This window comes from Colletotrichum spaethianum, assembly GCF_022836535.1.
Source record: "Colletotrichum spaethianum MAFF 239500 DNA, contig20, whole genome shotgun sequence".
Classification (NCBI taxonomy): domain Eukaryota; kingdom Fungi; phylum Ascomycota; class Sordariomycetes; order Glomerellales; family Glomerellaceae; genus Colletotrichum; species Colletotrichum spaethianum.
In genome coordinates, this window is record NW_026054790.1 from 28,909 (window position 1) to 42,059 (window position 13,151).

General features: G+C 47.5%; 2 protein-coding genes and 1 non-coding gene across 3 annotated transcripts; 2 read left to right on the forward strand and 1 right to left on the reverse strand.

Annotated features, from left to right (window-relative positions):
• Nucleotides 1-313: 313 nt before the first annotated feature.
• ColSpa_07709 (uncharacterized protein) lies at nucleotides 314-913 on the forward strand (the record flags this gene model as incomplete). The annotated part of the gene is made up of 2 exons (XM_049273921.1): nucleotides 314-436; nucleotides 578-913. The coding sequence occupies 2 exons, from the start codon at nucleotides 314-316 to the stop codon at nucleotides 911-913; spliced, it is 459 nt and encodes a 152-aa protein (XP_049129878.1).
• Nucleotides 914-1,670: 757 nt separating this feature from the next.
• ColSpa_rRNA_025 lies at nucleotides 1,671-1,786 on the reverse strand. Its single transcript, XR_007414256.1, has one exon. It is a non-coding gene; the product is annotated as a 5S ribosomal RNA (ribosomal RNA).
• A 6,356-nt stretch (nucleotides 1,787-8,142) lies between these two features.
• On the forward strand, nucleotides 8,143-9,166 carry ColSpa_07710 (general amino acid permease AGP2; the record flags this gene model as incomplete). The annotated part of the gene is given in 2 exon segments (XM_049273922.1): nucleotides 8,143-9,134; nucleotides 9,154-9,166. 2 exon segments carry the CDS (start codon nucleotides 8,143-8,145, stop codon nucleotides 9,164-9,166), a joined length of 1,005 nt encoding a protein of 334 aa, XP_049129879.1.
• Between the last annotated feature and the right edge of the window lie 3,985 nt (nucleotides 9,167-13,151).

Genomic DNA, 13,151 nt, shown 5'->3' on the forward strand with positions numbered 1-13,151 from the left:
ATCTTGGGCGATGGGTCATCCCGCCGGCAGGATAACCTATGTTCCGACACCAGGCTCCAAGGATGAGGCCTGTTCTGTGATCGCCCAGGAATTAACTTTAGTACCTGTCCCATATAGTAATCATTAAGTTCTTTAGTTGAGGGGAATTGGGTTTCGGGCTTAGGAAAGCCACCTCAGTATAAATATCTGGTCGGGGGGTTTTTTTTTTCACCTTCTGCTATTTTTTTTGTTAAGGGCAAAATTAACGTGCATTCATCTTCCTATCTACCTCTTATCTACCGCTTTCACTCAACACAAGCTCCACCACGCAACGATGCATGTTCCACACCTCCATCAAGCGGTCATCCTTGGTATAGTGTTTTATGCCGTAATCTCTGTTGCTGTACCCGTACCCTGGCCAGTAGATGTTGTTAGTGAAGCAGTTGGCATTGCTAAGGTGAGATATGTTCTCAAGCTATTTTGTCTATAATGCATGACTCTTAATTTTCTTATATGTTTCAAAAAGCTCCAAGTAACATGCCAACTATAGGCTGTCAATAGCACAGTTGCTGCGTGCAATGAACTAACCGATTTACAGGTCGACGCGGAAGCCCAGCAAGGCCATGCCGCCAAGAGGCGCGGCATTGATGATAACATTGGTGATGTACTAAAGAGGGGTGGCTCAGCAGGTCATAGTATCAAGGGTAGCGACTCTGTCTCTGGCAATGGTGGAAAAGTGACATTCGATGTCAAGGGCAATGTCGAAGGCGGAGTTTTTGGTGGATTTAAGCAGGGAGACCTTAATGTTGGAGGCGGCGACAAGGTCAATAAGAAGAACGCCAACAAGGCCCTCCTCAAGCTCAGCAACGAGGGAAGCAACACGCAAAACAAGAAGAGTGGTACTAGTAAGAAGGGGAGTAAGAAACCCAACTAAAATTGTCGTACTAAATAGCAGAGGAATCAAGGTTGCAATCGCGCGCATTTTAGGCTTTTAAGTACTAAGTTAAACAGTGATATCGCACTGCTCTTACAAAATCTGCAATTACATGGTTTGAGGCTTGAAGGCTGAGCTTTGGATCTTAGCAACGGTATTGCAGGTTCTCCTTCTGCCACTGCCGGCCACCATCAGGCCTCTACGTAGAGATGATGTCAAAATCCACAAACCACTTCTCCGCTGTCGCCGATTGGCAAGTTGACGCACAAGACTCAAGGCAACATCTTCTCCAAGACCATCATATACGCTTGTCACAAAAATGTCAAAAGAGAAAGAATTACGGAATAAGACTCCCTTAGGGCTTGTGTACATGGAATCGACAAGAACCCGATCTGGGGCCACTTCATTATCTTGCAAGCTGGGTACGCCGTGGCGGGCATTGCCTCGGAAGGCCTGTAGATTGGTATTGTGTAAGTGTAGGCTGTAGTGAAGTTGTTGAAAGAGAGACGGCGATGACCGGTTGTGCGCTGAGTTGCAATGAGGCAAGTGACGTGGCAGAGCTAGTCGACCACCATATCTTGAACTTCTCGTGACACTTGAATACCTGCCCGAGGTGGCGTACATGCCTTGGACATCGAGAATTGGTGGCTCACCTCGGCCCTCCAGCCAACAATACTGCTTAGGTTGCATTCACGCGGCAAGGTTTCAGAGAGACGCCTCGAAAAGGGCGACATCGGTACACAAAAAAGTTCTAAGACATACAACACCAGGTATTCGCTGGTCGTCACCGACCCAACTACTAATCCGGCCCTCACTGGCTTATCTATGGGAGAGCGGACGGGATCCCGAGTTTTCCAGTGGGTATGGTCGTATGTACCAGTTCGTAGCTTTAGATAGAACTATATAGGACTGTTGATTTTTGTCGTCAGTCAACAGGGTCCTATTCACATTGGAACCCACCTTTGAACAAGTAATTACAGGAAGGTATCTTGGACACAACTCAACATATGACTCCCTACCACCAACACCATGATAAGTTAGATGGTAGTTACATAGGATTGTAATCTGTGCACAAGTCACCTCAGGTTAGATGCAACCAAGCCTGGTCGTGGTTTTCATGTGTGCTGTCCGTGGTTGTGCCCCTGTCGCTACGAAGAAGGGAAAGGGGAAAAACGTGGAAGTTATAGTTATTTTTATTCTATCTTGGACACTATGGTCTAGCAGACCGAAGGCTCCGACAATGGCTTCGAATCGACTTCAAGAACCAGGCCATTGCTAAACTCTCTCAACCCCCAGGAGGCCCTCGATAACCCGAGATGTGACACCCTTCAGGCCTTCTCCATCATTGACGAGCTTGATAGCATGCCCGATACCTTACTGGACAAATGCTACGCAACCGACAACCCTAGAAATTTGCTGGGGAGAAGCCGAGCTTATTCCGCACAAAAAGACGACTGAGATCCTGAGCATTGCGAAAGGCGTCTAAAAGTCCCCCTGACGACTCTGGGTTGTCGGAGGTCGACAATACCCAGACACACACCCTGGCCCAAGGGCCACATCAACTCCACATAATCGATACCCAAAGACGTACGGGAATTCTCAACACCTGCAAGTACTTGCCCATGGTATCTAGCGATTTGGACGTGTCCGTCAGCTACGTTACCACCGCCGAGCAAACGCTTGTCGACGCCCTGCGCGCCGGGGTAAAGGTCGGTCAGCTGGTCCAAGAACGGGTTGTTCCGTATTCGTTCCTTATCCGTCGGAGCGTTGCTTGCAGATGGGGGCTGACGGCAGATACCAGAAGCTTCTCGGTGTGTGTTGGCTATGATGGCGGTGATGGTGGTGGTAATGATGGTGTTCGAGACTGAGAGGCCGTGAGAGGTGGTGATTCAGACGCGGAGCCGTGGGGCCTTGTGCCCACATCAAGCAAGAAAACATATAGTAAGCTGGATTGACGCAAAGAACGGAACTGGCAGGAAAGGAGTGGGTGTACGGTTCGAGGGCTCATGTCACTTGGCACGTTGTGGCTGTGAGAAACTGCTAAAGGTGAAGAAGCCTAGCCGCCTTTTGTCCGACATCAGGTTTTGCCTTGAAGGAACTACTGCAAGCGAGTATAAAAGGAAGAAGCAATCACGAGAATATAATGCACGCATCTTCACCTACCCAGTCGTATCCATCAAGAGCTAGGCTGCCGGTACCATGTTAGGCCGAAGCCGCAAGGTCGGCTTCTCAAGATCAAACATGTAGTCACTCATCATGGAATGACCGAATATGAAGAGGATATTCCCCCCAAAAGAAGTATATCAGTTATTGATGCATCTAAAACGATCTCCCAGGAATTGGACTGCACGCTTCGCGTTATCGATGTTCAGCAAAGCGGGATTTCCGGGCCTGCGGTAATGAATGGCGCGAACAAAGTCCCCACACCGCTCAGGGTGCACACTCTCATACCATAGATCTGACAGAGGAAGCTGCGGTTCGTGTCGAAGCCAGAGTTTGATAGCAATTACCAACTGGACCAGAACTTCCGTAATGATGGGCTATTTCCGCCGCCACCGCCATCGACAGGAAAGCCAGTCTTCCTCCCCCCAAATGTGTGTCAAGAGGCTCTCGAGGTCTTCTCTGGTATCATATTCGGCATTGATGTTCCTTGATGTAGCCGCTTGAACAATGATCTCAGCTTGAGCCTGATCCCGAATCAAAACCGTCTCGAACCAAGATGACATGGGCTTAGACGTTGAAAGTGACTATACATACGACTGTCTTCACTGAAGCTGTTAGCTATTTTTCTTCAAATTCACTTGTTTAGAGACGAACTTTTACTTGCCCAGTGCCAGTTTCAAAGACTTGCTATGGACGAGTAACACGTGATATGATTTGTTTTCAAGTCACCTACTTGTTCTTCCACTTGTTATCATGAAATCACAGTTACTCGTGGTTATGTATCCCTTGGAAAAAAATTATAATTCTTGAGCTTCCGAGAGAAGATGTTTTAGAGAACTTGGGACGTTGGCCAGCGTTGGAAACCTAGTGATACATCCCCATCATTATGAATACAGCCGATGACACCCGTAGAACACCATGGGAAGCAATTATGAGTGACGAGACAAGAGAAAAGGGGAAACAAAAAGAGGTGAGCGGAATCCTCCTGTTAGGCCTATCAACTCCTGCTGCGGTTCATCTATGTTGTGATAGGTGGCAATCAAGGCAAAATTACAAACATCATGGTAATATGTCATAGAAACAGAATCTCTGACAGAATAATGTCATGCCTAGTTCCAATAAGCCTAGTTAAGGGGAACATCCGCTTTCCTCGTATGATCAGTCTTTTTCATGTTCCCGTTTGTTATGTTGTCATGAGTAATTAAGGCTAGTTTTCCTATTTGTACTGTGCGATTGATATTTCACACTGACTGAACGGAGCGATGCCTTTTCTGAAGCGGATATTTGCCGAGGCAAAACCCCCGCAGAGCAAAGCGCCTTGTCCCCCCTCTCATCTCTCACCCAGTTCGGTACATTGCCGACCAACTTACTGATAACGGAAGAGGCGATTGCACTGCAGCGAAACATAATACCACTGATCCGCTGCTCGATATCATTTCTCAAGTGGCTGCCAGGGATAGCTTGTACCAAAGCTTTGACGGCTGTGTCTGCTAATGTTCGAAAATTATGGAGATCGTATGGCAATCGACCGGGACGCCAGGTAAAAAACGATCCTCACAAGATATGTTTCCATACACGATATGCCATTCTTGGCCAAAATTAGCTAACATAAATTCGTTTTTACCTTGCGATAGTTGTCGTACGAGGAAGAAGCGTTGTTATCATGTTGCAGCAGTCGAAACGGCCTATCCAGGCACGCGTGATAACAGGCGCCCACCTGATGTCGGCTCGCCGATGGCCACCCGCGATTCTAGCCCGAGTCCTAGTCGAGTCAGTCTTTACAATCCCGAATCCGTACTAGCAGACTTGTCAATGCGGTCTGTAACAACAACAAACGCGATCCGGCCCGAGCCATGTCAAGTACACCCCCACCGTCGGAGAAACCGTACACAACCAAATGAAAACGGCTCATCTGCGGAGGAGAATGCACAGCGTCAGTTGCTTTGGTACAGTAGACACAGACAGAGAGCCATTCCTCTAGAGCTATCTGAGCATTATAAGCGCTATCTCGAAGATGAGGGAGCGTTCCTTCAACTACCCAAGTCAACGACAAATATGCTCTTGCCAATTTACAACTCGTTTCTGGACGAGCTGATTCCCGTTCTAGATGGTGGGATCATGTTTCGAAGCTATAGCAACGGGTGTGCCTCTAGATATCTAGTACGGGCAGTGTGCTTGGTGGCGTGCAAAACCAAGCAAGCGACACCGTTTCTACGACTACGTGAGGACGGACCAAACCTGAGCCAAGCGGAATTTTCAACAAAACTACTGACTGGTCTTGACGCAGCAATGAAGGCGGATCTTGAGCCCGATCGAGTAACCAAGATCCAAATTTTGGCTTTGATGCATCTACATAATGACGGCCTTGGAGGAGTAGACCGCTCGTCAAGCTATCTATGCCAGGCCATTTGTGAAGCTTGGTCGATTTCGCTGCATGTGAAAGTCCCGGTCAATGCAGACCAAGAGCAATGCGACCTTCTTTGGTGGGCACTCCGGAATTTTGATCGACTCAATAAGCCAGTCATGGGCGCTGCTCCTTTCATCATTGACGATACCGATATCGGCATTGATCGCACCAACCCAAGACCTGACAGTTACAGGTCACAGCTCATGGCCGTATCTCTAAGGCTGGGAGATTTGATGACCACATCAACTAGGGTCTACAAAGCCAGCTCTAAAGCTACTGTCGATGATGATTTGAATTTCCCAACGTTCACGGATTTAACGTCGGGTATAGCCCTAGATCGTTTCGACAAGTCACACAGGTGTACGTTTTCCTTCAAATTCACACGAGAGGTAATGCTAAAAAGCTCAGCGTATCTACAATTATGGTATCACATTGCTGCAATGCTTTCTTGTCGGTACAGTGGACCAGGAAGCGTACAATACGTGCGGCGTTTAACGTCCGCGGACTGCGTCCTCGAGATTGTTACGGAAGAGGGGCCTGATGGTCTGCCACCACTCCCTCTGGTTCCTTATGCTATGTCAATGTCTACTACGGTGATCTATCGGGCTTTGCGAGACGGTGAGCGACTACCTGAAGCAGCGTACCGAGACCTTGAGGCTTGTTCCAACAACCTGAACATCCTCAGTCAAGTATGGAGTAGCGCAAAAAGCGTTGCAAAGCTCGTCAGGAGGTTGCGCCGGTACACAAGCCCAGGTATATTGTATAAGCACTCATCTGATGACGCCGCCTGTAGTTGCGAAAACCCACAACCAGAACTAAAAGACCAAACGTCCGGTGGAGACCACACTTCTTCGTCCGATTCCCATGGCCGTGGTCGATGGCTAGACTGCTTACAGCCCCCAATTTTCTCTGCCTCTACGTCAACTCAAGCTAGAGATTGTCTGGAAGGACATAGCGATTTAGATGCCCGCGCTCTACAAGCCCAACACAACGATACTTGGTCGGGGACTGGCCTATCGTATTCAGATATTGATAGGGCTTTTTACGACTTCTTTGATTACGGAATGCCTAGCATCTTTCGTGATCCGGCCACATTGGACTTTTTGCAAGTAAATGACTCCCAGGGTATTTCGCCTTTCAACCAATAGCCATATTTTAGCTAGGACCTTGAACATACAATTCCCCGATTGCTAGCAATTCGATTACGGGCGATTTTAGTATTGACGGTGCACCGAAACCAGCCTAGAGAAACACAGAAGTAAACTTTTATGAAGCGATGAGCTGAAAAGATATAATGCCGTACCTCCGGATCGTATACGTTTACGACAACATGACGGAGAAAGCCGGCGGTATTATATCAACTAGGTAAGTAATTCAAGATAGCTCAACTCGTACCGCGCTATCTTACTGTATTACAGTCGGATACGCGATCTTGAATGGTAGTGAGTTTCGGTGACCGAATTAGGCTAGGTCAATCGATGTTAATAAGAAAATTGACTGCAAAGGGCTTCAATGATGCCATCGATATGTCGGAAGCAGAAACTGAGTCGATATAACAATGGCTTATTGGCTCTATTGCATTTCAGATACTGGAGTCCACAAAGGTCTGATGTGTACTCGTTCAGTTGCATACACAGTTCTTGAGCAACGAAATTACATTTTTTGGTTCAGATGTGAGTACATATAGCAAGTGCCGAAAGCTGCCTAAAAGATTACCAGCCGACATTGTTCGGAGTAGCACCAACCAGAGTTAGATGTATTAGGTGCATTCTACATGGACGACTTTCCAGGTTTACTAATCCGAGAGAAGATCTGATCACTTACGGCTCCTCTTATAACGGCCGGCAGTATATGGAATATGCTAACGCAACAGGAAATACTGACTACAGAATGAATACACCACGATTCTCTCTAATACTCGAGTATAATCGGCCGAAATGTCTTTGGGGCAACATAAATCTTCCATGAATCAAGAAACACGAACTTCAAGCTGACATAAGGCAATCGGACACAGGAACACAGGAAGCAGTTGGTCTAGGAAAGGAAGGTTGAGAATACATGGCGACCGATGAAGGGATGTGGTTGGCGCAGTCAGGTATATCTGGAGACCGAGAATGCCCCAAGTGTGCCGAACATCCTGTGGGAAGAACCCGAGCTCCTAGTAGTCGCACTAAGACGGGAGGCCGGAACATAGACCGTGCTCTCCACTGACGGGTTACTCTCATTGGACAGTCTAACAAGGATTGGACCAATAGAGAGTTCCATCATTCAAGCTCAATGCCGTATTGTGCTGGACTGGGGCCTTTGGACCCCGTTGTGCCGTTCAAGGTCCCTCTCCGTTCCGACCGCGTTGCCGTTGTCCCTCCGTGCCTCCCTGTTATCTCTGGTGTCACAACTGTCTTCATTTGGCTTATCTCAGCTGGTATCTTGGTTGATAAAATCTCCTTATCTTCTCACGTTTCCGCAATTGCCCACAACCTGGCGCCTGTTCCATAACGCTCTTCCCTTTACCCATCACTTGTGAGAATGCATATCGGTGCGAAGCTCAGTTCCCACTTACATCCTTCGTCTCCACATCATCTTTTGTGCACCCTTATGGCTTTCTTCACTTTCTCGCCTGTGCCGTCTCCTCAAAGGAGTTCGCTTCCCAACTCCCAGTATGGCGGCATCACACAAGGATAAAGTGGCAGCCAGTGGTCTCAAAAACGCCATTACGCGCAGCGACAGTGGCAACAATGAGAAGGGCATCGCCGGCTCCATCTCCAACACCAATGTTGACAGCGCAAGCATTCTTGTAGATCGTGACAATGCCGACCAACTCAAGCGTCACTTGACAAACCGCCACATCCAGCTGATTGCTATCGGTGGTTCCATTGGTACGGCCCTGTTCATCAGCATCGGCACTGGTCTCGAGCGCGGCGGCCCGGCTAGTCTTTTGATCGGTTACACTCTCCATTCAGTCATGGTTGGACTCGTCAACAACGGAATGGCCGAGATGTGTACCTATATGCCCGTCACTGGTTCGTTTATTCGCATGGCTGGCAAGTGGGTAGACGAGTCATTCGGCTTCATGGCTGGGTGGAACTTTTTCCTATACGAAGCCTTCCTAATTCCGCTCGAGATCTCCGCGCTGAATCTAGTACTTACTTTCTGGCGCGACGACATAACTGCCGCTGCTGTGTGCGTAGGATGTATCGTTCTGTATGGTGTGCTCAACGACGTCGCCGTCAAGTACTTTGGCGAAGCCGAGTTCTGGTTGGCTAGTGGAAAGCTGTTGCTGATCGCCATAGCTTTCTGCTTCACCTTCATCACTATGGTCGGCGGAAACCCACAGCGCGATGCCTACGGCTTTCTCACTTGGCAGAACCCTGGTGCTTTCGCAACATACATCAACACCGGCGATTTGGGGCGATTTCAAGGCCTGCTAGCCTCTATCTTCTCTGCCGGTTTCACCGTTGTTGGTCCCGAGTACATTTCCATGGTTGCTGGCGAAGCTATGCGCCCGCGCCTCTATGTGAGGCAAGGATTTAAAACTGTCTACTGGCGCTTTCGTGTTTTCTTCATTGGAAGCGCCATTGCAATTGGCATCATTATTCCGTACAACGATCAGAAGCTCGAGAACGCCGGCACCGGAACTGCAGAAGGCTCGCCGTACGTTATCGCCATGCAGAATATGGGCATAAGCGTATTAGCCCACATCATCAACGCCCTACTCTGTACCAGTATATTCTCGGCCGGAAACGCCTACACTTATTGCGCCATGCGTTGCTTGTACGGCCTTGCACTCGACGGCCAAGCCCCCGGCATCTTCAAAAAATGCCAAAAAAAAATGGGATTCCCATCTACGCATTCGGCCTCACCATGCTTTTCCCCTTGTTATCCTTTCTGCAAGTATCCAACAATACTGCGCAGGTGGCCACATGGTTGCAAAGCTTGACTCAAGCTGCTCAGCTACTGAACTACGTCATCATATCGATTGTCTACGTCTTCTTCTACAGAGCGTGTAAAGTCCAAGGGTTAGACCGCAAGACTTTGCCGTACTACGGGTACTTCCAGCCATACTGCGCCTACATCTCAATTGTCTGATGACTTTCATGGTCACCTGCTTTGGATACACCACGTTCCTTCCGGCCCTTTGGGATACCCTAACGTTCTTTCGTATTACACCATGATCTTTTTCGGCATCATCACTTTTTCCACATGGAAACTCCTGAAGAAGACTCGTTTTATACCCGCTACGAAGGCTGACCTGATTTGGGATAAACCCATTATCGATGCGTATGAGTCACAGTTTACGGAGCCTCTAACCCGGCTCCGTGATGATATACGAAAGATTTGGGATATAAGAAAAACCTAAAGAGGACTGTGGATTGATCGAAAATTTAAAACAGATATGGCGAAAGCTTACATTAAGCCTATAGTGATTTGCATGGAGAAGAGGAAACTAATACAAATTTTAAAGCCAGTTTACTTGTCAATAATTGCATTGTCCCGTCTTGGCTTTAGTGACATCTTTCAGGTTACACAGTGACTTCGTAACTTTCACGCATCTTCATTTGAAACTTTTTTGACGCGTCTATTTTGGTTTTTGGCCTGGCAGTGTTTAGAGCTTGATCATGGCGGTTTTGCGTTCTTCAAGTCAATCTTCTCATCATACCAGTTTCACTACAGCAAAGTTCATTCCTACCAATTCACATCACTTGGATTCTCCGCCAAAAGAAGACAGGGGACAATTTCAGTCCGGTTTTCTCACCATATCACCTCCCTCTTAACATAAAGCCTGCAACAACGGTAACTGTTTAGCTTGTTTTGTGACTCTTCACCTTTTGCAATGCTTCTGTCACGCCTGCCCATCTCATTTGCTCTTGTCACTTTGTTAGATTAAGCTCCGATTGAAGAAATAATTGCAGGTGCTAGAAGTCCTGCGCAAACATTAGAGCCTCAAACACTAACCTCTCAAAGGTTTTCATGTCGATCACTGCTCCAAACCTGTTTCAACTGTCTCAGCAAACATTCCGAAAGTTCATAATGGGAAATACCTTCGTACCCGTGGCATTTTACAACAGCTTTCAACTTTTCTGCGAGCCTCCAAAGTCTCTGCACTTCGATTCCGCCAAATTGGGGTCGATTTCGTATGTGTTCCCATGCTTGTGTAGGTGTAAGCTCTCCTTCGGAGCACAGGTCGGATGAAAGATTCAGCAAACGATCAAGCAACCCGGCTGGTGCATTGTGATAAGGAGGAAGAACCGGTGAGTGTTCTTTTGAAGGGTGGAAATGCGTGAATAGAAGTTGTGCCGAGGTTGTTAAGGCATGGCCTGTGGGCTCGCCAGGATTGCTTAAATCGACGCCGAGATGTTCCAGACATGGATTCTCGATTCTGCGATAATAACATCAGTCGCCATGCCTATTTAGCCAGCGCTTTGGCATCACGACTGTCGCACACTCCCCATCTCATGTCATACTAGGGTTAACTTACGTCAGCACAAACTCCATCCCGACCAATATTGGGTCAAGCTCGCACATCCTACTACCGGAGCTACCGGATCCCGCGAAAGCCTGGTCAATCTCAGGCCACGATCTCTCTAAAAGACGATGATACTCGTTGGAATAACGGTGTGGCTGGATGTATGAATTTTCCACGTTGCCGACCTTTTCAGTTGGGGTTTGTAAACTACTCTTTGGGGTTGTTTTGGCAAAACTTGTGGAAATATCACAAGAGATCCCGGAGGTGCCCAAGGTCGATGATTTAATCGATGATTGAAACGATATGTCTTCGTTAATCGCATCAGTCAAGCTCCTTTGCTTGTCGAAAGTGCCTTCTTTAATGCTCATCCCCAGATTAGGAGGCATCTTGATTCCGTTTTCCGTTAGCAACTCTGCGAGTGCCTGGACAGTGGCATATAGTTGCCCACACCGAGCCATAAGCTCGGCTTCTTTCGCCCTGCTCTGAGCGATGTCTCGCTCAAGGGCTTTGGTGTATTTGTCCTTGCGCTCACGGTAAGATCTGTTGGACAACCAGCGATGATTGTTTAGCAATCCGCTTTTCAACAGAAATGTAAAATGGAGGAATCCTACCGTTGAGCATTTCTCAGCTGTGCCCGACGTTTATCATCAGGGTCTTCTTTCGGTCCTATAATGCAACGCAGTAGGCTTAGTTCCGTAAACAGCAAGGCTTATAGTACAGAGTGCGCTTTATTCATTACAAACCTCCCGGATTGAAAATGCGAAATATTTTATGGCTCATCTTAGCCTGATATCTGGAAACACTGATCGATTGAATTGAACTGACTTTCTGTTCGCGGAGCCTTCGTACGAAAACAGGATCTTACTGAACATGTTGTTGTCAATGTGCTATTGTGGTTACTGTAGGGAAACAGGCAGGTTTACAGCAATGCAAGTTGAACAGGGGTTAAACCCCAGTTCATGACAGTTTCAAGTTGGCGTGTGGCGCCGGATGTTCGGCCGATGATCACGCAGCACTCCATGTTTCATCTGCCACGATGAGGTTATCAAGATTTCCTTTTTTGGACTAGCTCTGACCACACGTCTGGGAAGCATAAGGCTTCTTAGGCATCATATGTGGCTTGAAACATCATGATGAGTGCCCTTAGCTTCGCTGATGTGGAATCAAATAGAGTCCTCGCTTATGGATTCTTGCATACGATTCACCAATAACTTGGTGAATAAATCTTCATGATGCGCCATGCGAAGTAGCACCCATGAACCACAAGGATATCTCAGAAACCTTACCAACTAAATTTTAAACAGTCATATTCAGCCTTCAATAGATGTACTGTAATCTGATTTTCCTAAAGAGGAAACTCTGATTACATGTACGGTCATCAATCTGACTTAACCCTTCTGAGTGTGTAGAGCGGTCTGACTTTGTATGATGGTGGTTGGGTCCCCTGTGAGCAAAAACTGTATTTATTCCTCTAAGTACTGCGCTGAAATGATGAGATAACTACTTATTTCTCTGTAGATTCTTGCTTCTTATCAATTGATTGTCATCCCTCTCTACTTCATTTTACACGTGTGATTTCAACATCTTCAGCTTCGCCGACGAGACACATTGTCTCCACCCTCCAATCCGAGTGTGTCACAACTATCGTTCCTTTACTTGGTACAATAAATCCTACAATGCGTTCTGTTCTGACGCTGCTGTTGTTGGAGACATTCTCCGCCACTGTTGGGGCTGGACCAGCCAGGTGCAAGGGAAGAACCGCAGTCGGGAAAGCAATATATACAATCACCAACGACAATGCCAATGCTGTCATTGCCTTGCCAATATCTAGTAACGGAATTTTGTATGATGGCTCTTCAACCTTGACCGGCGGTGCCGGCTCGAATTTCATTGACAGCAATACAAACGGACCGGCGGCACCGGACGCCCTCGCTTCTCAATCGGCCATAACCATTGCGGGCCATGTAAGAAACCCAACTGAATCAACCTCTTCTTAGACCTTTTCAACTAACAAAATCTCTCTTTGCAGAGCCTGTTCGCCGTCAACGCAGGGTCCAACACCATTTCCATGTTTTCGATTGATCAATCCGACCCTACCAAACTTACTTTGGTTGGTCAACCTGCTGCAGTCCCTGGGCAATTTCCCAACACAATCGCTGCATCGCAAAAGAATAAGCTTGTCTGCGTGGGATCCTCAGGCGCCA